The sequence below is a fragment of the Rattus rattus genome, chromosome 13 (genome assembly GCF_011064425.1).
Source record: "Rattus rattus isolate New Zealand chromosome 13, Rrattus_CSIRO_v1, whole genome shotgun sequence".
In the NCBI taxonomy this organism is placed as follows: Eukaryota; Metazoa; Chordata; class Mammalia; order Rodentia; family Muridae; genus Rattus; species Rattus rattus.
The window spans coordinates 9,069,842-9,095,080 of NC_046166.1; the positions used below are offsets into that span (position 1 = coordinate 9,069,842).

General features: G+C 53.5%; 1 protein-coding gene across 1 annotated transcript in view; it reads left to right on the forward strand.

Moving 5' to 3' along the window:
* Nucleotides 1-25,239, forward strand: part of Arhgap22 (Rho GTPase activating protein 22) — a 156,196-nt gene that overhangs the window by 127,178 nt on the left and 3,779 nt on the right. Inside the window, exons 5-9 of the mRNA XM_032919278.1 lie at nucleotides 2,044-2,172; nucleotides 17,523-17,730; nucleotides 21,036-21,168; nucleotides 21,853-21,926; nucleotides 22,902-23,023. Coding sequence (XP_032775169.1) covers nucleotides 2,044-2,172; nucleotides 17,523-17,730; nucleotides 21,036-21,168; nucleotides 21,853-21,926; nucleotides 22,902-23,023 — 666 coding nt within the window. The remainder of the gene's footprint in view (nucleotides 1-2,043; nucleotides 2,173-17,522; nucleotides 17,731-21,035; nucleotides 21,169-21,852; nucleotides 21,927-22,901; nucleotides 23,024-25,239) is intronic.

The following is a 25,239-nucleotide window of genomic DNA, read 5'->3' on the forward strand; positions in this document are numbered from 1 at the left end:
ACACTACACCCAGACACTACTGCTGGTGTCGAGAAGCGCTTGCCGACGGACAGGAGCCTGGTATATCTGTCCCCCTGAGAATCTTGGCCAGACCTGACCAATCCAGATGCGGATGCTCACAGCCGATCATTGGACTGAGCATAGGGACCCGAGTGGAAGAGTTAGGAGAAGGAAGGGAGGAGCAGAAGGGGATTGCAACTCCACAGGAAAAACAACAACATCAACTAACCAGACCCACCCCCCAGAACTCCCCAGGGACTAAATCACCAACCACAGAATACACATGGGGGGACCCATGGCTCCAGCTGTCTATGTAGCAGAGGATGGCCTTGTCTAGCATCAGTGGGAGGGGAGGCTCGATGCCCCAGCATAGGGAGATGCTAGGGTAGTGAGTCGGGAGTGGGTGGGTGGGTGAGTCACCCTCATATAGGCAGGAGGAGGGAGGATCAATGGGAGGTTTGTGGAGGGACAAATTTGCAATGTAAATAAGTAAAATAACCAATAAAAAGGAGATATAGAATGGATTGCTCACAGCTATTCCACAGGACCCAAGCTTGGTCCACTTACAAATTGCTATAACTCCAGCTCCATGGAATCCACCTTCTTCTGGCCTCTAAGGGAACCTGTATTCATGTTTATACATACACAGACAGACAGACAGGCAGACAGACACATGCACACACGCTTGCACAACACACAGACATCACGAGAACCACAGATCAGTATCCGTCGTGAAGAAAGAAAAAGGTATCAATAAAATATAAAATTAGCAAGGAGAAAATGGTCCAGGAGTGTAAGGCTGGTTTAGCATTTGACAATCCATCAGTGTGCTGTATGGTTCTCACTCCTGGGAATGATGTGAGTGCAGGCTGTGCCAGTTTCCTTGTCTGTAAGGTAGGCAGGGTGGGCTGGCGGTTTAGATGGCTCAGGTGTAATGTAGTGAGAGGTCCAGGCCCTTCATGATGACCTCAGTTTTACTTATTTTTATTTTTAAGTGATTTGTGTTTTTGTCTACATGCGTGTCTGTGTGAGGGTGGTGTATTCTGGAGTTATAGACAGTGTGATGTAACTGTGTGGGTGCTGGGAATCGTACCTGGGCCCTCAGGAGGGGCGGGCAGGACTCCTCACCGCTGAGCCATCTCTTCAGTCCCTCACAATATTCTTGTAACGGCACTGGCTTCCGTCCTTGTGAAGATGGGCAGAGAGGGTGGTGGTGCTCAGCAGAACTATTCTGGAACTGTCCAGTGTCCAGGAAACATCTGTTCCCATCCGGGCCCCTCACCTGGGCCCTAGTCCAGCAAGGGACAGTCCAGGGTTACCAATGCTCTCCGCCTACCTTCTCCTGTCCACTGGGAACAGGATTATCTCTGGGATTCATTCTCAGCATAAAGTCCTGGTTGGGATCCTAAATAAGTAAGAATGTTTTGGGGATGTGGAAGGTGGGGAAACCATTCTTTAAAAATCCCTTAAATTGCCCAGAGAGCCCAACATCGTAGTTTTTAGAACACTGGGGCAATGAACTCACTTGCAGAGGGCAACCTGGGAGCCGGCAAAGTGGCTGCCTGAGGAGTCGCCCCGTTTGAGCGAGCTCTAAGCCCCTTCTCCCACCTTTTAGTATAGCCTCAAGCAGAAGACTCCTGAGCTCAGGTGTAGCATCCAGTCAATGTAACCTTGGTACTTGCAAGGAATCCGGTGTGTGTGGCGCTCAGCTCCACTAAGGGTAGAGCACACGGTGAGTATCTCACACACACGCGTGGGTAACTCTGATCTCAGCAAAACACAGCGGAGCTGCAGCGGGGACTGAACGTCTCCCAGTTGCCCTAGAATCCACGTGTTCCCCTAGTAACGTCCTGTGGTGCTTTTAATGATTTCTGTTTTGATGCGGTGACAAATAAACACGTAAAAAAACAATCAACAGGAGAGCAAGGGAGAAAAGAAACACCAGAAAGCACCCTCGGGTGAAAAGAGTCTGGATGCGAACCGGAAGCAAGGGCTGAGCTCCTGCATTGGAACCCGGAAGTAAGCCTTGTCTCTCTCTTGCAGGCGGTGCCGCAGAGCGGGAGAAGGTGCCAGCCAATCCTGAGGCGCTCCTGCTCATGGCCAGCTCCCAGCGTGATATGGAGGACTGGGTGCAGGCCATCCGTCGAGTCATCTGGGCCCCGCTGGGCGGAGGTACTTCCCGTAGCTCGCATGCCCACCCTGTAGAACCCTTGTCTACAGGTAATCTTGTCCTCCTGCCCCGCACCCACAAGTTCTCTCCCACTTGGGACTTGCTGGGTACACCCTGCATGTCTGATGGCAGCCTGGTCCTTCTGTTACTGTTCTTGAAGTCATGCCTCCCGCCTAGTGCTAAGCCCCTTGGCAGGGGACTCCAGTATCCTAATAGAGGCCTGTGGCCTTTGCTTGCTTGTCTCCTTGCTTCTGGACACCCTGCTGAATGTTGGGTCTTCTCACAGGGTGCAGGTGGATCACACACTGCCCCGTGCTCATATCCAATGTGTCTGTCTTCCCCCTTCCCTTTTCCTAGGCCTCCCCGACACTCCGAAACCCAACCCTGGCAGCCATGCCCACTTCTTGTCCTTGATCAGCTGTTTACTTAATGCTCATTCAAAACATTCTGTGACTAGTACCGGATCCCTGGTCTATGCCGGGCATTCTGGAATTCAGTGGTGAGCAAAGCAGGTGGTGTCCGTCTGACCCCCTCACCTTGTGTGTCCCGGGCACCTATAGACAAATACACACATGGGAAGGTGCTTAAAAGTGATAGCTGAAAGGGGGCAAAGGACTGGTGATGTGAAGAGGAGGAGAGCGGGAGGGCCTGGGGAGAGGTGCTGTGCAGTGAGGCATGAAAGGCAGTGTTCAGACTTCACTGTGAATGCAGTGGAGCCCCAGGTACAATTGTAAGCAGGAGACGGATGGTACTTGACTTAGATTGATCTTGTTGGATTGTGTTTCAAGACAGGGTCTCTCTGAGTAGCTTTGGCTGTCCCGGAACTCGCTCTGTAGACCATGCTGGCCTCAAACTTAGAGATCCGCCTGCCTCTGACTCCTGAGCGCTGGGATTAAGGGTACACACCATCACCCAGCTTGACTTAGATTGAAAGTCTTTTAGACATCACATAAGGAGTGGGCTGCAAAGACAAGAGTGGCCGTGGCAGGCTGAGACAGGATGACGCAAACAGTGATGGGGAGATGGCTGGGGTAGCCAGCTACAGAAGTTTCTGGGCTTTGCCCAGGCCTAGTCCTAGAGGAAAGAAGGGAGTGCTTACTGCAGACAAGTGGCTGTCTTTATTAGTTGCTGTTTGTCTGAAGTCCTCCTCAGAGTGTTCTTGATAGTGTCCCCATGCTGGGGTAAGGGGAAGGAGGGCCCAAGTCCCTGCTGACCATGGAGGCCCAGAGTCTTCCAGCAGGGTTGTTCTAGCAATGGTGTGAACTTCCTCTCTCCCCATAGCATCTGTCAGGCAGGAACAGATCCTCACCTTTGGGAGTTCCAAGCCCATATCAGGGTCTGACAAGTGTTGTGCTCTCTGCCCCTTACCTCGCCCGTCCTCCTCCTTTGTTGCTGGCTATATCCTGCTTGATCTCCTTCACCGAGCTGCCAAGCCCTGGAGAGAAGAGCAAGTGTGATGCTCGAAGCTAAGATGTTCTCTGGGGCCTCAGTGGGGAAGCCTCATGATAGCAGCTGGCTTGACCCGCAGACCATTTAGTCGCCCAGGAAGACCAGAACCACCCAGAAGACAGCCTCTGTAGCCACAAAGGACCTCCTCTTATGCCAGGACATCGAAAGCGAAGCCAAGGAACAGAGCAGACACCTTGCATTTGGTCTGCGGCCCATAAGAGGTTGTGAAAATCAGAGGGGAACTTACAGAAAGGAAAAAGAAATAATCAGTAGTGCGTAGGCCAAAGGATGTGCGTGTGTAAGGGTCAGTCAGGAGGCTGGAAAGAGGAGAGCGAATTAAGGAGTCCATCATAGCCATCCAACTCAGGTAGGCAGAGGGAGATGAGCCAGTAGGAAATGATCATGGCTTGAATGGCTTTGCAAAGAAGCCATCCTCAGCCTGTGAGCACGGTGAGCGGGCTTTAGCTCGCTGGTCACCAAAGACTCGTGAACCCACCACCCGTTACATCTACGTGTCTCTCAAATCTTGCATGTATCAGCGGGGAAGTTGCTTGGGGGTATCTGGTACACACAGGAACCAGCATACCCCGGGAGGCAGGTCCCATGCAGACATATGTGCACAGTTCTTCTAGGAGAGTTGGGCCCAGCAGGGTTTCACAGACCCATACTTACGGCATCCTCAGACTAACACAAGCGCCTAGCTACATTATCACCAGTAAGTAACTTACTCATTCTTACAGTGGGACACTGTGTAGTGGGTTGGGGGAAGCCACCACATAAGACTATCAAACTGTGGAGCTGAAGGAGCCAATCAACAGGTAGCATGCTGTGACCCCTTCCTAGTGAACTGAATGATACCACCAAGGGGGTGATAGCATTTATGTGGTTAGGGAGCAAAGATGCAAAGAAAGCCCAAAATGAATGCCTCAAAAGGATAAGAAGGAAAGAGGAGAGGGGTTAATCCCCAGCTCAAGTAAGAAACCATATGTGGCAGCGGTGGCAGTGGCGGTGGCAGTGGCAATGGCAGTGGTGTGCACGCTCGTAATTTCAACTTTCAACATTGAGGATGCAGAGACAGGATTTCCTCAGGCTCACTGGTTAGCCCACTTACAGGTCACCACCACCATCACACAGACACACAGACACACCAGACCACACAGACACACAGACACACAGACACACACACACACACACACACACACACTGAGTGTTTGGAAAAAACAAAGCAGGTGTTTTGAGTTTTTGGGAACGAGCCTTGTGAGGGGGACAGTCTGTTTTTGTTTTCGAACCTGTGTATTTTCTACTTTACTTTTCCTTATTGTAAAATATACTCAACCCCGGTGCATATGTTAATCGCCTTTGAGGGCAGCTCAGCGGCATTCCGCCCATTCAGTGCTGTGTGGCCACAAAAACTATTCAATTCCAGAACTTTATCTTCCCAAAGTGAAACCCTGCGTCCATCAGACAAATTTCCCACTGCCTCCTTCCTCCTGCCAACTTTTGGCAACTTCATCCTGTTGATAATTCCCTGAGTGTGCCTACTCCAGGTATCTTGGGTAAGTGTATAGGGTGTGTATGTATAAGTACGGGTGCCTGAGTGGTCCAAAAGAGTGTCAGATAGCTTGAAACTAGTTACAGGCAGTTGTGAATTGTCCGATGTGGGTACTGGGAACTTAATCCAGATCGTCTACAAGAACAGGACACACTCCTAACCACTGTACCATCTCACCAGCGGCAGAACCTCAATCTCTCTCTCCCCGCTCTTCAGAATAATACTCCATTAAGTGCCCCTACCTCCAATTTGTTTATTTACTTATTCAATTCATTCATTCATTCATCAGTTCCACCTTTTGGGTTTTGCATAGTGCTGCTGCGAACGTGGGTATGAAAGTTACTTTTTATTAAGACCAAAATACTTGACAGAAACAAGGGAGAAAGGTTCGTTTCAGGTCTTGGTCCCCAAAGTTTCAGTTCATCTTGGAGGGAGGGCGTGGTGGATTGACGGCTGTGGAGCCTGTGCTAGAGGTTCCTCATCTAGGCACAGAGCAGGAAACAGGCTTTGAGGTCTGACTCAGGAACCTACAGGTGGGGAAACTGGAGTTCAGAGAGGGGGAAACTAGTGGGCACCTACCTACCCACCCTAGGACGAGTAGGTGGGTACCCTCACCCTTCTGACCTTCGTAGTAACCTGAGGAGAGAAACTGAACACTTTGGATTGGACACACTCTTGGATGGAGGACTTTAGCCCACTCTTAGCTTCAGGGTCTAGACTAAGAGTCTCAGTGTCCCATAGCAAAGATTAATGGGAGCATGGGCTGCCCCCAGGGACCCAGGGAAGGAGCATATGGCCCTAACCTTTATACTTCCTGGGCTGACGTGTCTCATCTCCTCTTCTCTTATGGTTCAAGCATCCTGGGTCCCTTGGTAGTCTGTGACTGCCTGTCCACCCTTAACGAGCTTATACCCTACTAAGCCTGTTAAAGACCCTGTGCTGGTATTGGAAAGTTAGTGTCCCCATGCAGACCTTACGTAGAAGCATTCTTGGCTCTCCAGAACTCCGAGGTGGCCACAGTCTATAGTCTCTCCCTTGGGCTCCTGACAGCATTGATCAGCTCTCCGCTCTGTGGTTGTCTCTGCTCATCCCTTCCTTCTCTACGCTAACCTCTTCAGCTGTGCCTTCAGTCGTCCGTGCCACCTGCCAGGCTGACTGCCGTAGCTTTGTAAGAACAGTGCTCAGCACTGGAGGATTGTAGAGGAACTGTGTGCCCACATGGGTCAGGGCTACTCGGGTCGAGGTGTCCCCTTACAACAGGGTGTGATTCTGTTTTTGTTTTTGAACCTGTGTATTTCCTACTTTCCTTTCCTTTACTGTAAAATATACTCAACCCCGAATGCGTATGTTAACCTCTATCGGCATGGTGTGCAGGGGGCGTATGACTGTAGGGTGGGCTGAGAGGTTGCAGCAAAACAGGGCAGCAGAGGGAGGACTTGTCTTCCAGCCAACTCCCAGCCCTCACAGCCTGCTTATACACCCCAAGAAGGAGTATTTAGAGCATTCCTTTGGCCCACTACATCCCAACTTCTAGCACCAACCACAGGCATCGAGCCTTATGTTTTAGACCAATCATGGCTTGGCTGTTAATCACAGTTTTCTCTCCACGGGGTTGGGGGTGGGGTGGGAAGTGCACCCCGTCTGGCCAAGGTGGAAATGGTTTCTGAAAGTTCCTGGTTGCAAAATCCACCTCACACTCTCTCAGACAGCTCTGGGTGGGGCTGGGCCTTCGGGGGCCGGGAGAGCCAGCTGTAGCTTATGGCTTAGTTGGCTACGACTCATGGAGTGTTCACCGCAGCCAGCACCTGGCGCTGGCATGACGGTAGTTGCTCTGGCGTGTGACCTCCTCTTGATCAAGGCAGCGAGGACAGCACAAGAGCCCAGCGGCTGCCAGTTACTCAGATTCCTGGTTCCTGGTGTCTTTGCTTCCGTACAGGGAAATGGACATCAGAGGGAACGCTTAAGTCCGAGCCAAAGAACTTAGCATTAGTGCCAGCTGTTAACCTGCTGGGCGCCCAGGGAGAGGCGGGTCCCCCTTGCCTCTTAGGAGCTTTTGCTTCTGTTTTGCTAACAGCCACCACAGTTGTAGTAGTGGGTGTGAAGTAGTGTCTCATTGCTAAACAAAGTGTCACAAGAGGGCCATAGCCAAGCAGGAAGATATCCAGTGGAAACCTGCCAGACCCCAGCCTTATCCCTGGCAGAGGTAGGAACATTGATGAAGGCTAGAGGAAGCTCTGACTGGGGAGGTACACGTCTCCCCCCCCATCCCACCCCCGCACCCTCCACACCCCAGGATATGGGCTTCTACTTGGAGAGATGAAGAGACAAGCACTGGAGAGTCCTACGGCAGGGATTGTGATGACCTGACCTTCAGTGTTGAGGGGACCTCTGACAGGCACGAGGGGAGAACCACAACCTGTTTGAGTATCCCTGCAGGAGTGCAGCTCTCCTGTGGGTCTGGCTGGTGAACTGAGCAGGCTGCAACTCTGTCCGGAAACTAGGAGTGATGAGATCTCCAGGGTGTGAGTGTAAGGAGGGGGTGTGCGAGCATCGACTCTGGGAGTCGAGCTGAGCTACCTGTAAGGACAGAGCCTAGTGGCAGTGAAAGTAGAGACAGCGTGGAGCAGGCTGAGGGACTGTGAGAGTGTGGCTCCGTCTACACACCTTTGGGTCTGAACTCTCTGTGAGTCTGCATAAGCAGCGGAGGTAGGATTCAGAGGGCTGGGACCACTTCTCCCCAGCACCGTTTGCTCCAGATCTAAGTCTCAATGGGAGATTCAAGAAGACAGTCTTATTTCCAGGTCCAGTGAATGTCAACCTGGCAAGTCCGATCCTGAGCCCGGGCTTCTGACTTGAAACTGGTTCTGGTGCTGTCTGCCCATTCGAGTGTGACAGGAAGGTTAGGGTGCCAGGGGGAGACTCCCCCACAGGCCTGGAATCCTGGTCGGTCTGATATAAGGCAGGTGGGGCATCCGCAGGGTTTAGGGACAGGTTCACAGTGTCCTTGGGTCTCCTTTTTGGCAGTTCTGAAGGCCTTTTCCCTAAAAGAGCTCCAGGAGCCTGTGATCTGGGGGTCCCCAAGTCAGGGGAGACAGGTGGCAGCCCCTGCTCCAGGCTCAGCAGAGCCAGGACATTAGGGCTGTCTGCCAGGACAACCAAGGCCACAGTAACTGGTTTATCTGGGAGCTCCCCACTACACACAACTGGCTCCAGGCTCTCTCTCTCTCTCCTCCCCCTCTCTCTGCTTCCCACCATCCTGACTTCCGCTCCTCCCCATTGGGCAGTGCAGCCTTATGGACCTGCCTCCCCTCACTGGGCTCCGTGGAGCTCAGTACTTCTGCACACAGTTCAGAGATGCCCAGCCAAGCCGACTAGCCCGCCTGCTACCGGCACGCTCACGGAAGGCAACCATCCTTGTGGTCTCAGCTTTTTCAGCCTTGCTTCCCCAAGGGTGCTCCTAAGCCAGTAGACTAGAGCTCAGGGAGGCAGAGCTGGCGAGAACCAATCAGCAGAAGGCAGCTGCAAACCTCCACTTACCCGGGGCTTTCCTAGGCCTCCAGGTCTAACTCGGGGACCTACAGCTGGGGAAACTGGGGTTCAGAGAGGGGAAACTAGTGGGCACCTACCTGCCCACCCTAGGATGAGTAGGTGGGTACCCTCACCCTTCTGACCTTCGTAGTAACCTGAGGAGAGAAACTGAACACTTTGGATTGGACACACTCTTGGATGGAGGACTTTAGCCCCACTCTTAGCTTCAGGGTCTAGACTAAGAGTCTCAGTGTCCCATAGCAAAGATTAATGGGAGCATGGGCTGCCCCCAGGGAAGGAGAATATGCCCCTAACCTTTATACTTCCTGGGCTGACGTGTCTCATCTCCTCTTCTCTTATGGTTCAAGCATCCTGGGTCCCTTGGTAGCCTGTGACCGCCTGTCCACCCTTAACGAGCTTATACCGTACTAAGCTTCTCTGGCAGTCACAGGTTCCAGGAGGAGACGTGGACATCAGAATGCCCCATCTGAAATAAAGACAGGGTGTGACTGACACAGCTCAGCCTGCCTTTGTGTACCAGTTTGATATTTTGACCATCATGGATTTTTGTACTAAGGTTTGTTTTGGTTTGGTTTGTTTTGGTTTGGTTTGGTTTTGGTTTTGGTTTTGGTTTGGTTGTATTGAGATGGGGTCTCTCTACATAGCCGTGGCTGTCCTGAAACTCAGTAAGTAGATCAGGCTGGCCTGGAACTCACAGAGTTCCACCCGCCTCTGCCTTCCAACTGCTGGGATTAAAGGCATGTACATGTGCCATAAAAATATGGCAGTGGGTGCTGTGTCTCTGTTCTTGGAGCAGCCTTGGGCTTTACTCCGAGTGAGAGCCTACTAAATGGGAGCAAATGAAGTGACTGTCCCCTGCACGCCTAGCTTGAAGAGAGGCCCCGTTCCCTCAGGCTCAGGACTTTCTTCCTTTTTCTCCATCTCTTTCAGCCCGGCTTCTGCCTTCAGGTGTAGGCTGACCCTGTGTGCCACTGGGAAACATACGGTTGTGGGCTCTTCTCCAGAAGGAACCTAGATGTTAGGCTTCGGAGCCAAAAACTTGAGGAATGATCTCTGTCACTTCCCAGCTAGGAAACCTCAGACAAATCGCATAGCCGCTCCTGAGCCTCCACAGCCTCTTAGGAGAGAGAAAGAGGGAGGGAGGAGAGGGAGGGAGAGGGAGAGGGAGAGGGAGGGGAGAGGGAGAGAGGGAGAGGGAGAGAGAGAGAGAGAGAGAGAGAGAGAGAGAGAGAGAGAGAGAGAGAGAGAGAGAGAGAGAGAGAGAGAGAGAGAGAGAGTTGTTAATTATCTTTTAGAGCTATTCAAGGAGATGAGATCAACTCCAAACAATTTCTACTAACCCTAGGGGTTTCTACTAACCATAGGGATACTGGCTTCAAGAAGGTCGGAGACCTGGAAGCCTGGAGTGCGGAGCCCTCCACGCCACTGTTGCTTTAGGTAGGGCATCAATGCCCTGCTCGCAGGTTGACTCAGACCCAGTTGCCCAATCCTCTCTGGCCTCCCTTGCACCACCTAGAACTCGTGCCTTGACCTGTGTGGCTGTTCCTCAAGAGGGTCCCCAGCTAGAACGAAGTGATTGCGTGGAAAGCTGCTGCGATTTCGGAGCTCCTGATAGCGGGCGCAGCCTGAGAAAGGGGTGAGAACCCGGAGCTCCCAGCGCTAGGAGCTGCCTGGCAGTAGGCATCCCAGGCACTCAATCCTCCCGCCCTCGCCCCAGGTCCAGCCCTGGGCGGCTCAGGCCGGGCGGGCGGCGGGCAAGACGCTACCTGTGCGCGTGCCGGGCATTCCTGCCGCCGCTGCGCCGCCGCGCCCGGGCGCGCCATGGGCCTGATGCCGGCCGCGCGGGCTTTCTCGAGCTGCCGCGTCTGCCCGCTGCCGCCCTGCCGCCTGCCTGCCTGCTGCGCGCCAGCTGCCCCAGGTAGGGGCTCGACGGGGTGCGGGACCGGGGGACGCGGGGCTCGCGGGCCCCGAGGGAGGGTGGCTGCTTCGCGGGAGCCGGGGATCCGAGATGGTTCCCAAGGGGCTGGAGAGCCATGTTTGTGTCGGAGGGAAACAGTATGCCCTGGGGCTTGGCTAGCATTGGGCAACCCCCATCCTCTAAGGCCTTAACCTGCTGTGGTTTTCCAGGCCATTCTGGGGGCAAGTGAGACGGGTTTTTCAATTCCTTTCCAAGCTGAGGCTATCAGTAAGTAGGGCCTAAACGAGGGGCAGTTCGTGGCCCTGTCAAAGGTGAAGTGGCTGTTCAAAGAGTGGGTGCACAGTGGGTTGCCTGTGGGAGTGAACCAAAGGGCAAGGAGAAGTTGTAGCCAAGAGGGAGAGCTGGAGACTGTCGATTTATCCGGAGTCTGTAAACCTCTTGAGAATTGTTTTCTCGTTGTGCCCTCCCCTGACTGTGGCCTCCTCTCCACTGGGGAGAGCCAGAGGCAGACAGACAGTGGCCAAGCTGATCTGCTGCCTCAGCTCTGGGACCAGATCCAGGAGGGAATCCCAGTGGCCGCCCGTTCCTGCTGTGGCAGAACCATCCCCCACCTTCCTCCAGGTCTTCCCTGGAGAAAACCACAAGGTGCCCCGTGTTAGTGAGGCACAGTCATCCGTGGACAGAGCTCCAGGACTTGACAGGAAGGTTGAAGGCTGCCTTCAGGGTCTTCTAGAATGATCTCTGAGCAGCGGCAGGTATCTGGATTTCTGAGAAGTGCTCACTGGAGGCATGTAGGCCAGACTAGAGGGAACAGCTGTCAAGACAGAAGCTGCGGCTGCAGGTTCATCCTGAGGAAAGGTACCTCTGCCAGCTTCCTCTCCGTTGGCAGAGCAGGCACTTGGGTGACGAGTGTAGGCCAGGCCCTCAAGAAACCGCATACTGGCTGGGTTTCCAGCTACATGACAAGCCTACGAGAACTGGTTCTTGGCACACTTCCTCTCTGAGGCTTGCCAGGAGGGCTTTGGGAGTTCAAGGAACCTACCAGGGGGACTGTGGCAAAGACAGCCATGGGCGGAGCCTCTGGAAAGAGAGACGGCCTGAGGCCTGAGCATGGCTTGCCTACAGCAGGGTCAGCTGGCAAAGAAGACTCAGGGGGCTGAGGTGGGATGAGGTCTGGGTTTTTCCTTCCAGTGAAGGAGGGGATGCCCTGGGAGTGCGGGTCCATCACAGGGCAGTGTGTGAAGTCAGAGAGAGACATAGACCTGTAGTCCATGGTTTCAGCCAAATGGGTGTCCAGAGACTGTATCTCTGTGCTCTTATTATTTGTCTGCTTGTGCCCCCACCTCACGGTGTCTGGGGTCGGTGCTCATGTGACCCTTTGTCTCCTCACTCCCACCCTTAGCCACCCGGTTTCCTCCATCAGAGCTACTCCACTGACCCCCCTCCCCCACACACTCATAACTCCTTACCTCATACTTAATGTGTTTACTGTGTGCCGCCTTCTCAAAACCTCTTCTGTTCTGAAGTGCCAGGACGTTGTGGCTTTCCCTCTGCTGGATTGCTAACCTATCTGGGGTCAGTGAGAATGCTCAGAAGGTTTCATTGGGAGGCAGGGGTTGAGAGGGGCTGTCACAGACCAGACCTGTGAAGACTGGGTGCTGTGTAAATGGGTGGGCTTGTCTAGGTTTTGAGCCTACAGGGTGGTGGGGGCCAGCAGGGCCAAGCTTGCCTCTCAGCCTGGTTAGTACAGTGAAGACCTCAGTTGGGGGCATGCTCTCAGCCTGAGGGTGGCTCTGAGGCCTTTCCGCATGGCAGCACCCACCACATATCCACAGTTTTACTTTCTAGGTTTCCAGTGTGCAGTGACCCACCTGCTGCCAGAAAATACTAAGTGGAAAATTCCAGAAACAAACAGCTCCTAAGTTTTAGATTGTAGATTGTGATGAAATCTCAAACCCTCCCGTTCTACCCTGCCTGGGATGTGAATCATCGTTTTGGGCGTCCTGTGTATGTCACCCACCTGTCAAATCAATTGTCATGGTGTCATTCAACGCTGGCCCTGAGCACAAGAGTAGTACTGTCAGTTGGAACAGTCGCTTCCCTTAAGTGAAAGTGTTCAAGGACACAAAGGAATGGGATATGGGGGGCAGGAGCATCCACATAACTGTCATTCCAGTACATTGTTAAAACTGTTCTGTTTGGATCCAAAAGAAACTGGGGCAAATGGCCATCTTTGGTGCCTACCACAGAACCAGCAGACATGCTGGCCTCCAGGCTCCAACGCTTGCAAATGCTCCTTGACACAGTCTGTGCTGTGTTCTTCCCAGCCCTCTCTCTACCCTAAACTTCTCCAGTTCATGACTTCCCTCCTGCAGCTTCTTAGTCCCTTACAACCCACCCTTTCAGTTATGCCCTTTCTTCTCTGTCTCTGTCTTTGTCTCTGTCTCTCTGTCTATCTCTGTCTCTCTCTGCGTCTCTGTCTCTGCGTCTCTGTTTCTGCTCTCTCTCTCTCTCTCTCTCTCTCTCTCTCTCTCTCTCTCTCTCTCTCTCTCTCTCGTCTGCTGGCCATGTTCAGTCTGCCGCTCTCTCTTCCTCCTCTGGGTTCCTCTGGCTTTACTCTTCCTCAAACACACAGTAAATATCTTCCCACACCTTGGGACAGTCCTGTCCTCGGTTTATACATCTCGGGCAGAAACCCTCTGTACACTTAGGTCCCAGTCTACTTAGGGGATGATGTTGTCTGCAGTTTCTTTCGCTGGGAATCTGGGTTAGCCTCCCCTTGAGATGGGGGACCTTCTGTTCTTAGAACAGGGTCAGCCACAAGCGCACAGTAGGAGACACTGGCAGGTATCCTGAGCATGGGGCACAGGGAGTGAGAAAGAAGCTGGTTGCAATCACCGAGCTTCGTGAGTCTTGTGTCTTCCTGACAGTGGCCTTCAGTCACTGCGAGCTGAGGCCAGGAGCTGAGTGCAGTGACTTGGGACAGGAGGACACTGTATGGTGTCTGTCGTTCTATACGCTCATTCTCCACCTCTGCCCTGAAGAAAGCAGTGCCTTCCCATTGCCGTGACCCTGAGGTGGACAGAGAAGGCCTGCCTCTGTGTGTGTGTGTGTGTGTGTGTGTGTGTGTGTGTGTGTGTGTGTGTGTGTATGTGTGTGTGTGTCTGTGTGTGTATCTGTGTGTGTGTCTGTGTCTGTGTGTGAGCTGACACTAGAGACATTTGAGAAATGGGTCTCACTATGAAAGGTCCCTACGAGTGGATGGGAGGAGGCAGGGCCATACCAGTGTCCCACTGGAGGACACTTTGTTCATGGGAACTTCGACTGTATGCTCTGTGCCTGCTTGTTTGAAGTAATGGTGCTCCTGGTGACAACAGACACGGCTTCCCACGGCTTCTTTCTGTAAGCCAGGTCCCCTTCCTCACTTATCCAGACTATGGTGTCATTTGGAAAGTCTTTACTCACAGACTTCGAGCAGAAGAGGCAAGTGACCACTCCAAAGCCTAGGAGGGGTAGGAGGCCGTGAGGAATACTGCAGACTGCAAGGGATTGGCAGTGGGTTTCTGTCAAGGGGCAACAGCCACTCTGGAGTGCCCTGCCACTCTGGCCTTGTGGGGACTTAGGCCTGTCAGTACCGTAAGCAATAGGACCTCAGGAGCCAGGGTGCAGTTCAGCTCGAGAAAGCTTACTAGTACGTGCACCTCAAAACAAAGAGGGACAGGGGGAGGAAAAAAAGCAAATTTTAAAAATGTTTCCAACGTGATAGGAGGTAAACTCATGCACTTGAGGCCCTGTGTGTGGGTGACTGAGTTCTGCGTGAGAGGAAACATAGCTGAATCTCTGTACCCCGAGCCCAACCAGCTCTAACCCCAAAGGCTAGGGCACTATTAGAGGTGACTCAAGGCCTCCTGGGTGTGGCCTGCTTTGAGCTGCCCAAGTAGTCAGCTTGTCCCCAAGCTCCAGGCTCCATGCCTTTCCCTGGGTTAGGGGAGTAGCCTGCCAAGTCCCGGAAGAGGTAGGTTTCCCTCTTGTCCAGTATTGCTTCCTCTGCCGTGACCCAGGCGTTCATGGGACGGACCTGCTGCTGGTTGCTCTGCCTCCATTCCAACTCGGACCTCGGCAACAGAAAGGCTGGGATGTTTGCTGTTCGCGGAGCCACACGGAATGGACTAGGTCCCTGCCACATACATGGGCAAGCTGATGTGCTCACATGATCACATGTACAAATGAAAACCTAAAGCGTGTGTGCACATGACACGTGTAAGCACATACACCTTTTCTTAAGGCACTGATGGTGTCCTCCTGATGTGCCCTGAGAGCTTTCCCAGAAAGGGGTGGCGGGGCCGGGGAGGCTCTCGCCCCTGATCCATATGCTTCATTTCCAGATCATGAGGAACTTATCCATTAATCTTAAGGAACTGCCTTTGCAAAACCATTCTCTTCAGCTCTTTTGTGGTGTTTGGAATGGAACTCAGGGCCTCACCTGTGCTGGGCAAAGGCTTTACCACTGAGCCACACTCAGCCCGGCATCAAAGTGTCTTCTTTTTAAGCAGCCTGGAGCAGGGCGTGAGGTAGGCTGCCAGAGAGGTGGTTGAACTCCACACTTGGCCGCCTCAGGACCCCGTTCCCACAAAACTAAGGCCCTTAGCACAGCAGAGCTCTAACGTGGTGCCTCTGTCATGCCTCGAAGGGCATCCTTCAGGGGATGTCTGCACATGAGGATGTAAATAACACTGCATTCTAGAGACCACATCTCTCAGAGCAGTGGTTGGTTGAATGGCTCTTTCACAGGAGCCACATATCAGACATCCTGCATATCAAATATTTATATTGTGCCTCATAACAGTAGCAACGAAAATAATTTTGCGTTTGGGGGGATCACCACAACTTGAGGAACTAACTGTATTAAAGGGTCGCAGCGTTAGGAAAGTTGAGAACCATGGCCCTACCACTTAAGGCAGTGTGTTTCTCCAGCCGCTCACCCACTGGGCAGAGAGCTTTACAGATCTTGGCACTTTACACTCTTTGCCTGGGCTATCAGGAAACTCCCAGGCTTGTTATGGATCAGATTATCAGTGTTCTTAGCCTGGAATTCCTCTGCCTTCTCTCCTTCCCCTCTGTCCCCGATTAGATGTTTGGATTCTTTTCTTCCTGATGTTTTGGGTTTTTTTTCCTCCCAAATGTTTTCGAGGTACGGCACATTGGAAAGTGTACAAATCATCCAGGCACTGGTCAGTGGTCTCGCTTTGTTAAAGTGTGTATGACTGGGATAGTGTATCAGGGATGCTGGAACCCTGAGGCACCTCTGGTCACAGACCCACTAAGAGCTAAGTCCCGGCCCGACGTCACCGCCAATTTGACTTGTTTGTAGCGTCACACGCGTGAAGGTGCACAGTGTGTACTTGGGCTCATTTATTTTGCTCACAGTTATGGTCTTTGTTCTTAAGAATTTCCGCAGAATCTACCATCTGCTTCACCCTTCTTAAACCTTGTTTCACATGGCGCTGTAACCACCCTTCGGCTTCGAAACCGTGACACTGAGTGTCCGCCTCCCTTCCAGCCCCGCGGCAGCCACCACTCCACTTCTCGTCTGTGTGTGACAATGTAGGAATGTCTCACCAGTGCAGTCGCGCAGCTTTTGTCCCTTTGTGAATGTCTTATCTTGCGTCGTGTCTTCCGGAGTCCCCCGTGTCGTGGCCTCTGTCAGCATTTCCCGCCTTGGTGAGGCAGACCCGGGTCTCACTGTGCAGGTATACTGCACTGTGGGCTGGACGGGCCGGAGATGGTGTCCCACCTTTCGTTGCTATTTGTGAAGCTGCTGTCCATCGCACACATACCTCCTTCCTGCCCCCTTTCGGTTCTTCAGCAGTGTCTACCAGAGCTGGGATCGCTTGCACAAATCAGTCCGTTCCCAGTTCCTTGAAGGTCCCAGCACACTTATGTCTCCCTCAGCTGCTCCATGTCCTGTTTCCGCTAGTGGTGCACAGTGCTTCACTGCTCTGGTTCCTCTACCTCCTCTCTCCCTAGTTTCTCTTCCTTTGCTTATAGCATCCCAGGGGATGTGAGGCAGTTCCCTCCTCCTCTTCCTTTCCCTCCTCCTCTTCCTCTTCCTCCTCTTTCTTCCCTCCCTTCCTCTCTTTCTTTCTCCCCCCCCATGTCTCCCTCTCCCTGTCGTGTGTGTGTGCACGTGTGCACGTGTGCACGCGTACGTCATAGTGTACATATGGCAGAAGACAACCTTGGGTGTCCGTCCTTGGGGACAGAGTCTCTCGTTCACTGCTGCATACACAGGGCTAACTGGCCAGTAAGTTTTCAGGGACCCTCCCACATTCACCTTCCCGCCATGGGAGCGCAAGCACTGTGATCACACCTGCGGGCCGCCATGTCCGGCTGAACTCGGACCCGAGCTAAGGCCTCACGGCTGTGCGTCCAGAGCTTTACCCGCTGGGCCGAGCTAGCTCCCCAGTGCTCCTTGCAGCGTTGTGAGGGGCGGTGTTGAGAGGGATGGTGTCTCTCACGCCGGTGTGCCATCTGTCTTGTCCTGTGTGCCCAGTGAGCTGACCCACTGGCATCTGCCCATGTTCCTGTGCTTGGGCATGGCATGGTTTCCCATCTGGAGTGAGTTCATCCATAGACACGATACGCACACACACATGCTCCCTAAGGGCTCTTCTCACCTGGCTTGGACGAGCTGCACAGGCCACACCTACTGCTGCCCTCACAGCTCTGACCAGCCACCTGGCTGTGCCCTCCCAGCCTCCTCTGTTTCCTTGGGAAGAGCGTCCTTTGGCAAGCAGCACTCTTTGCCTTCCATTGTCCCAGACACCCTTCACCCACCATGCGCCGAGTGCCAGGGAGTATGAATAGTCCCTTTCTGTGTCCAGGGATCTTTGGGCAGCGACTGGAGGACACAGTGCACCATGAGCGGAAGTTCGGTCCCCGGCTGGCACCTCTGCTGGTGGAGCAGTGTGTGGACTTCATCCGGGAGCGAGGACTCAGTGAAGAGGGGCTCTTCCGTATGCCCGGCCAGGCCAACCTGGTGAGGGACCTGCAGGATTCCTTCGACTGTGGGGAGAAGCCGCTGTTTGACAGGTGAGCTCTGGGGACGGGGCAGTGTAGGTGGAACCACTTGCTAAGGTTCCCGTAGGTTCCTCCTTGACACCAGCACCTCTGAGCAGGGCCTGGTGTGATGGCTGCCCATGTGGCTCATGCGTGTCTACCCCAAGTGTGGGATACTGGGGCACAGAATCAAGCCGGTCCCTGATCTTCTTGAGGGTGTCTGCTACAAACAAGGCCAGCCATCTTCCCTGACCCAGAGAGAGGAATGAAGGCCTCAGCTAGCTGCCGGGTACAGCTGCATCTAGGATTCCACGCTTACTTCAGTGTGGCTCTCGTCTCTGCCTCCTCCGTTGACCCAACCCGAGCTTCCATAATGGCCCCACGGCAGAGCAACTGAGTTCCATCTCAGTCAGATTCTGAAAAGACAGTCACTTCTGCCTGCGTTGACTCTGTACTCATCACTGAAGCTTTCCCGTGGCGAGGGGAAGCCAACAGCATCAGCTGCCCGGGGTCTAGGAATGGGGGAACAGGGATTGCCTCTCCGTGGAGTTGTGTGAGCTCTCTCATTACAGAGCAGTTTCTCATAGTTCTTAGATCAAGCCATCAAACCAACCAGATATCCATAAAGCTTCTGCCTCTCGTGACGTCTTCCCTCAGAGGTAGGCTCCTTCTGCCAGGAGACAAGCTCTGCCGCACTCTTCTTGACCCTGGACTTCCCCTAGCACACAGAGCCAGTTCTCCATTAGATGTGGAGTTCAGGGCTAACCGTGGCTCCTCAGGGAGAGCATGGGTGTCCCTTCACCTGGCTCCTTGTGCAGCTCTGTCCACAGCTTGTGGAAACGTGTGTGTTACTCTACATGTCCATAGCCAGACATCGTCTCTTCCGTAGGCATCTAGGTTAGAGACTGCCTCAAACCAAAGCTGCCTTGGTACGGCCTGGGAACAATGGCTTTTAGAAATGTCCCAGGGCCAGATACACTGCCGTAGGTGGGATGCTACCGTAAGGATGTCAGATCTTATGTCCGCCATATTCAAGTTCACTGGGGCCTCCAGGCAAGGCACCAATCCTTCGGGCCTAACCCACCCTGTAGTGTCATTGCCTTGTCATGCCTCCTGTTTGACTATGTGGTGCCGTCTGGGCTCAGATAGGCTCCTGCCCCTGAGTGCAGGCCCTCAGACCTACATCTCTGCTTTGGTAGCACTACAAGGCCCTTCTTCCAGGCCGCGGCTCCTGGCTGCCCCTCTGTAATCGCACTTCCCATCCTGGGGCTTTGACAGTCCCTCCTCCCAGGTAGGCATCTCAACCTTGTCCCGCCACCACAAGGCTCTGTCTTCCCTCTGCTCAGAAACTCCTCTACGTTTCTGAGGTCATTTTTTCCCGATTTCTGCTATTGCCATAGCAGCTGGGCCTACCGGCTCACAGAGGCTCTGGGGTTCCGCTGCTCTGAGCTCACTCACGGGACACCTCAGTCCTTTACTGTCCCCTACTCATAGAGGCCTGCTCACTGTGGGCACCAGAGCTCTTGCTCCCTACAGCTCTCACAGAGAGTCCTTCCACCAACCACTGGGCTTGCACGATGGGGCTCCCTCTCCCAGACTTACTCTGCCTTGTACTGCATCACCTACCCCAACCCCCGTCCCTTGTGCCCCGTGTACAGGTACTGCTTCTGCCCTTTCTTTACCACAAAGGAAAGTTAAAAGAAAGTTTCACCCAGTTATTCTTTCTCCATAGTAACATTCTCTCAGTCCCGTGTGTGTGTGTGTGTGTGTGTGTGTGTGTGTGTGTGTGTGTAAGGAGGATGTCTATATGTCACCCCCCACTGTTGGAGACTGTTAAGAGGTGAGGCCTTCGTTCCGGATGGATGCTGTTTTGGGCATGGGCAAGAAGGTGTCTTTGGAAATGGAGAGAGCACGGGAAGCTGCAGCTGGGGCATGGGCGGTGGAGACAGCTGACTTGACCAGAGCAGGTCCGCTGACCCATTGGGCCTTCTATGGCCTGGCCTCAGCATACACTGTGAGATACCCAGGCTGGTGGGCCCAGGCATCGACCTGGAATGCTGTCCTCTGTGCTAGTGAGAATGTGATTGGAGTGGGGTGGTTTCACAATGGTGTTAGAAGGGAATTTGGGGACATCGGAATCACGTGTTCACAAAGAGCCCAGCAGTGAGTGTGGATAGAAGACTGCAGAGCAAGCCCATGGGGAGAGCCAGGGTGTGAGGAAAAATGGGCCAAGGGTGCAGCTGAGCAATGGGTCTCTGCGGGTGAAGGATGGTAAGGCTGAGGGAGGGAGCTTTGAGCAGGGATGCAGGCTGGAAGGTCTGTGGACTGGAGGGGGAATGCCACGTAACCAGTCCCACCTCCTGTCTTCCTGAGGCAGCAGCAGCTGCTGACCTTGAAGAGTCCCAGTTGGCAAGGACACTGGTCTCCTGTGTGGATGGAGAGAGTGGCCCAGGAGAAGGCCGTGGGCAGTGAGCAGCGGCTTGCTTGGCTAAACCGGGGAGGTCAGGGAAGAGCTCCACACGTGTGGGTCTTGGGTGTGTGTGGTACAGGCAAGGTCTGTCTGTCAGTCCCTGATCCATCTTCCCCCAGTGCTTCCTGTGAGGAACTTTAAGCTGGGCTTGGACACACACACACACACACACACACACACACACACACTCACACACACAACGTCAGCGGCGGCATCTCTGAGCCGGTAGTGGAGACTAAGTCCTATTGTGGACATCCAGAGGCCAGGGCCTGACCTCTCACCTGTCCTGCCAGTGCCTGCTCTCTGCAGGAAGGTGGCATCCCTCTGATACAGATTCCCCCACGTCAGCCATGAGCTGAGCAAGCTCAAGCAAAGGCTTGGCTGTACCATGAGAGTTTCCTGTGAGCGGATCCAGCTCACAGGTAATTCCTTCCACCCAGAGCAACTGTCGTGAGTGGAACGGCTTTGCCCTGTGGCTTGTGCTACAGAACATCTTCCAAGTCCCACACCGTGTGTAGAGAAACCGCACACTAGGATCACGAAGGAGGGTTTTCCCTCACTCCCAATGCTGGACTAGACAGTAGCTAGATTCTGAGCCAGTGGTGTGCGGTCGATGAGTTCACACAAGCTGGAGCTTCTGGCTGCTCAGTCGTACTCCCCACAGGGGCCCCACCTCCTGTACTTGTGGGCAGCCTGGGCCTGACCTTGACCGGGGGCAGCTGCGGCTGGCTCCAGAGGAGCCTAGCTGTATGCACCCATCTCCAGCCGAGCCCAGGATTGTCGGGGGGCATGGGAGGTGTAGCCTACGTGTTAGTCGTGCAGCTGCCTGGGGCCCATGCTCACACTCATGTCTCCCTCCTCATCCCAGCACCACAGACGTGCACACAGTGGCCTCCTTGCTGAAGCTCTACCTTCGGGAGCTCCCGGAGCCGGTCATCCCTTTCGCCAGGTATGAGGACTTCCTCAGCTGCGCCCAGCTGCTCACCAAGGACGAGGGGGAGGTCAGTGCCTCTCGGGACGGGACACATCCTGGGGGGTAGGCTGCCGGGCAGAGGGCATGTGGAGTCAGGACTTCTCAATCGCTGTGTTGGGGAGAGGGGACCCCCTAAGTGCTGTGCACTCTGCGTAGCGCTCTCGTTTTCCTTGGAAGTTTCTCACGGAAGTAGAAGTGGGGGTGGAAGCCAGGCTGCCCACCCAGTTCTGGCCTCCTCGCAGTGGGTGCTTCTGTTCTCCCATCGTCTCCCACAGACTCAGGCTTCCGAGGTTACGGTGACCAAGGAGCCCTGTTACCTGAAGCTAAGATAGTTCCCAGGACGGGTCTCGGTCCCATGCCCTTCACGCTGCCCTCCTAGCCATCTGCAGCTTTGAGCTGCCACAGCAGAAAAGACGGCCTCCTCTGTGACCGTGTGTGTGTGTGTGTGTGTGTGTGTGCGTGTGTGTGGCGGGGGGATGAGAGTTATCTGGCAAATATTTGCGCCCTGATAAGTGGGCTGAGACATTCCTCCGTGTCCTTGCAGAGGCTCATCCCTCACCCCAGCTCCCAGAGGTCACAGTCACACTTTGGAGACATGGGAGGAGGTCATCCGGGACGGGCCACACGTCCCTTCTCCTGTGTCACGGTCATCCCTTCAGAGGAGGCCTTACTGCTGGTGTCTGAAATGTTTTCTTTTTCCTTTCTTCACAAGGGGACCGTGGAGTTGGCAAAACAAGTGAGCAACCTCCCTCAGGCCAACTACAACCTGCTCAGATACATCTGCAGGTAAGCGGCCCGTTTGGGGTGGGGCTGCTCCTGGCTCTGAGTTCACTCCCTCCACCCCGGGAGAGACAAAGCTGTACAGAAGGGCCATTCGCCCTCTCAGCACTGCCTCACCAAGTGATGGAATGGCAAGGAGTGTGGATAAAACACAGAGCTGTAGGAGGTAGTCAGTGAATGATTCCTCTGCCCTCCTGGGTACCTCTCACTTTCCTTCCCCGAAGGCATATACCCCTTAATGAGATGTATGTTTCATGAGGTACATACCCTTGTGTACCCTCATTCTGGGTGCTGGTAGGAGTCTGCAGAGATGACATTCACCCAGTGTCAGGTGGGAGCTCAGCTTTTGGGGCCTTTGTCTTCTGCACCAGGGATAACCAAACCATGTCCCTTGGCCTTTATTCCTCATGATAGTCTTAGACCTCAGGGGATGTTCTGTCTTGATCAGATATAGACACCTCACCATATCCAGCGACCATGGGAAGTCCGGGAGGTCTGGCTGAGTGTGGGGGTAGAATGGGGCGTGAGGGCACAAAGGTTGGGCCACGTGGTGGGGGCTGGGGGTAAAGGGTGTGACTAGGGGGAATGAGTATATGAAGCTTTAGGCTGGGTAGGTGCAGGAAATGACCGGGTATTAGAGGTAGCATAATAGCGTAGTGGGTAAGGAATGGGTAAGGATGGGGTGGGCTTTGTGTGGATATTTCTGGGGTTTGCCTGTTCATAGCTGTGACAGTCTAGGTGGGGGTGTGGTCTGACGGAAGGACAGAGTATGTGGGTGGCTGGCTGGAGTGGGCATCATGCGGATGGTGTGGTGGGTATGTCTGAGAGGTGTGGCTAGGAGTGTTAGTGTGGTGGGTGGCTAGGTGGTGTCCAATTGAGTAGATGAAGAGGGTGTGGCTTGGTGGGTGTGGCAGGCTTAAGAGCCCACAGCAGAGTTTAGAACTCGCTGTTTTCACCAATTGCTTCTTCTCTCTTTTGCAGGTTTCTGGATGAAGTACAGGCCCACTCAGATGTCAACAAGATGAGCGTCCAGAACTTGGCAACTGTCTTTGGCCCTAACATCCTCCGGCCACAGGTGGAGGATCCAGTCACCATCATGGAAGGTAAAGAGGAGGTGGCTTGGCTGGGGGGCTTTGAGCTCAGAGCAAGCCAGGAGATCAATAGCTTAGATGTCTGTCTCTATTTTCCGGGACAAGATTTCCTCCCCTCCAGCCCTCCTTTTGGGGCCGCTAGTAGCTGATCTGTGGAAAACATTAGGATAGCCAGTGGTTAGAGGTGACAGGGCAGCTGGGAAGCCGGGATCCCTGTCCTGGAGCCCACGCGGCTTGTTTTGTTTTACTGTCACAGGCATGTGATTGTCTCAGGTCCCTGGATGACAGGCAGGCCCTTAAACTTCTCTTTTGCGATGAGTAGTAATGTGATGTTGTTTTTGAAAAGCAACACGGTGAGGCTAAGGCAGGAGAACTACTCAAGTCCAGGAATTTGAGGGCAGCCTGGACCGCATGAAACAAGGTCTCCGAAAGCGAAGGAGGTGAGAAAGGGTCAAAGCAGCCTCCTGTGCCACCCTCACACCCAGCCTCAGTGTGGTAATTACCCTTAAGTCCCAGATGATGGAGTGGAGGCCAAGCGAGGTGAGATGAGTCACCAGGGGCCTGCCAGCCAAGCTTGCACAGGACCCACATAGAGAGGCTGGAGCGAAAACAAGAATGCACAAGCCTTTGGGAAGACTGTCCCCAACAGAGCCAGTGCAAGAACCATGCTGCCCACACAGGATGTTCACATCTAGTGGTGGGGACACTCAGGAGGCCCTGGTTTAGGACCCAGGACATGGGCCCCAAATTGGACACCAGCAGCAGCCTCACAGCCCACTCTGGGAGGGCCCAGTTTCCTGACTGAGATTATCTATCTATCTGTCTGTCTGTCTATCTATCTATCTATCTATCTATCTATCTATATCTATCTATATTTATATCTATATCTATATCTCTATATCTATATCTATATCTCTTCTGTATTTCTTCCTGGATCACTGCACACTGTGGGGAGTCCCCTACACCACGGTCTTCCTCACCCATGGTGAACCTCCAGACTCTGGTATTTGGTTGCAGGCAGCTGGAGAGAACAAGTCTGCAGAATGGACACTGTAGACTTCCCATCACCCTGTCCTTGCTGCTGGGCCCCATTCTGACCGAGCTCCTAGATTGGTTGGAGGGAGGGATGGGCGGGCAACACTGAACACGTGTATTTATGTGACACATATAGTCACACACATTTACAGGGCTAGAGCCTTGGTGGCGTTTGCTGCTCTCTCAGATGGCTCAGGCTTTGTTCCCAGCACCCACATGGCAGCTCACGATTTGTAGCTCTGGTTCCAGGGGACCTGACATTCTCTTCTAACCTCCACAGGCACTAGACACACATGTGGTGCACATAAATACATGCCAGTAAAATACTCATATAAATGCTTTTTAAACAGTTTATTTCGGGGCTGGAGAGATGGCTCAGCGGTTAACAGCACTGTCTGCTCTTCCAGAGGTCCTGAGTTCAATTCCCAGCCACATGGTGGCTCACAACCATCTATAGTGGGATCTGATGCCCTCTCCTGGCCTGCAGGTGCACATGCAGATAAGACACTCATATACATGCAATAAATAAAATCTTTTAAAATTTTTCATTTTTAAAATGTGTATCAGTGCTGTGTTGGCATGTATGTCTGTGTACCATGTGCATGTCTGGTGTCTGCTGAGGTCAGAAGAAGGCATGTGTCCCTTGGAACTCAAGGTGTGGATGGTTGTGAGCCCCCACTTGGGTACTGGGAATTGAACCCAGATCCTCTGCAAGAACTCCAAGTATTTTTAACTGTGGAACCACCGAAGAAGTAATTTTTAAAAAGGATGTATGCGAGTGTGTGTGTGTGTGTGTGTGTGTGTGTGTGTGTGTGTGTGTGTGTGTGAACTCTGTTCCAGAGTCGTGTGTGGTAGATAGATGGGCTCTGACTTACTGGCTTCTGATTTCCACTTGCATCCTGCCAGCCATCACCCTGTGGCCTTGCTGAGTATCGTGTGTGTGTGTGTGTGTGTGTGTGTGTGTGTGTGTGTGTGTGTGAACTCTGTTCCAGAGTGTGTGTGGTAGATAGATGGGCTCTGACTTACTGGCTTCTGATTTCCACTTGCATCCTGCCAGCCATCACCCTGTGGCCTTGATGAGTATCGTGTGTGTGTGTGTGTGTGTGTGTGTGTGTGTGTGTGTGTGTGACACCTACCTCCTCCTATCTGTGGTGAGCTAGGCTTCCTCCATACTCAGGGGCTTTGTGGCCATA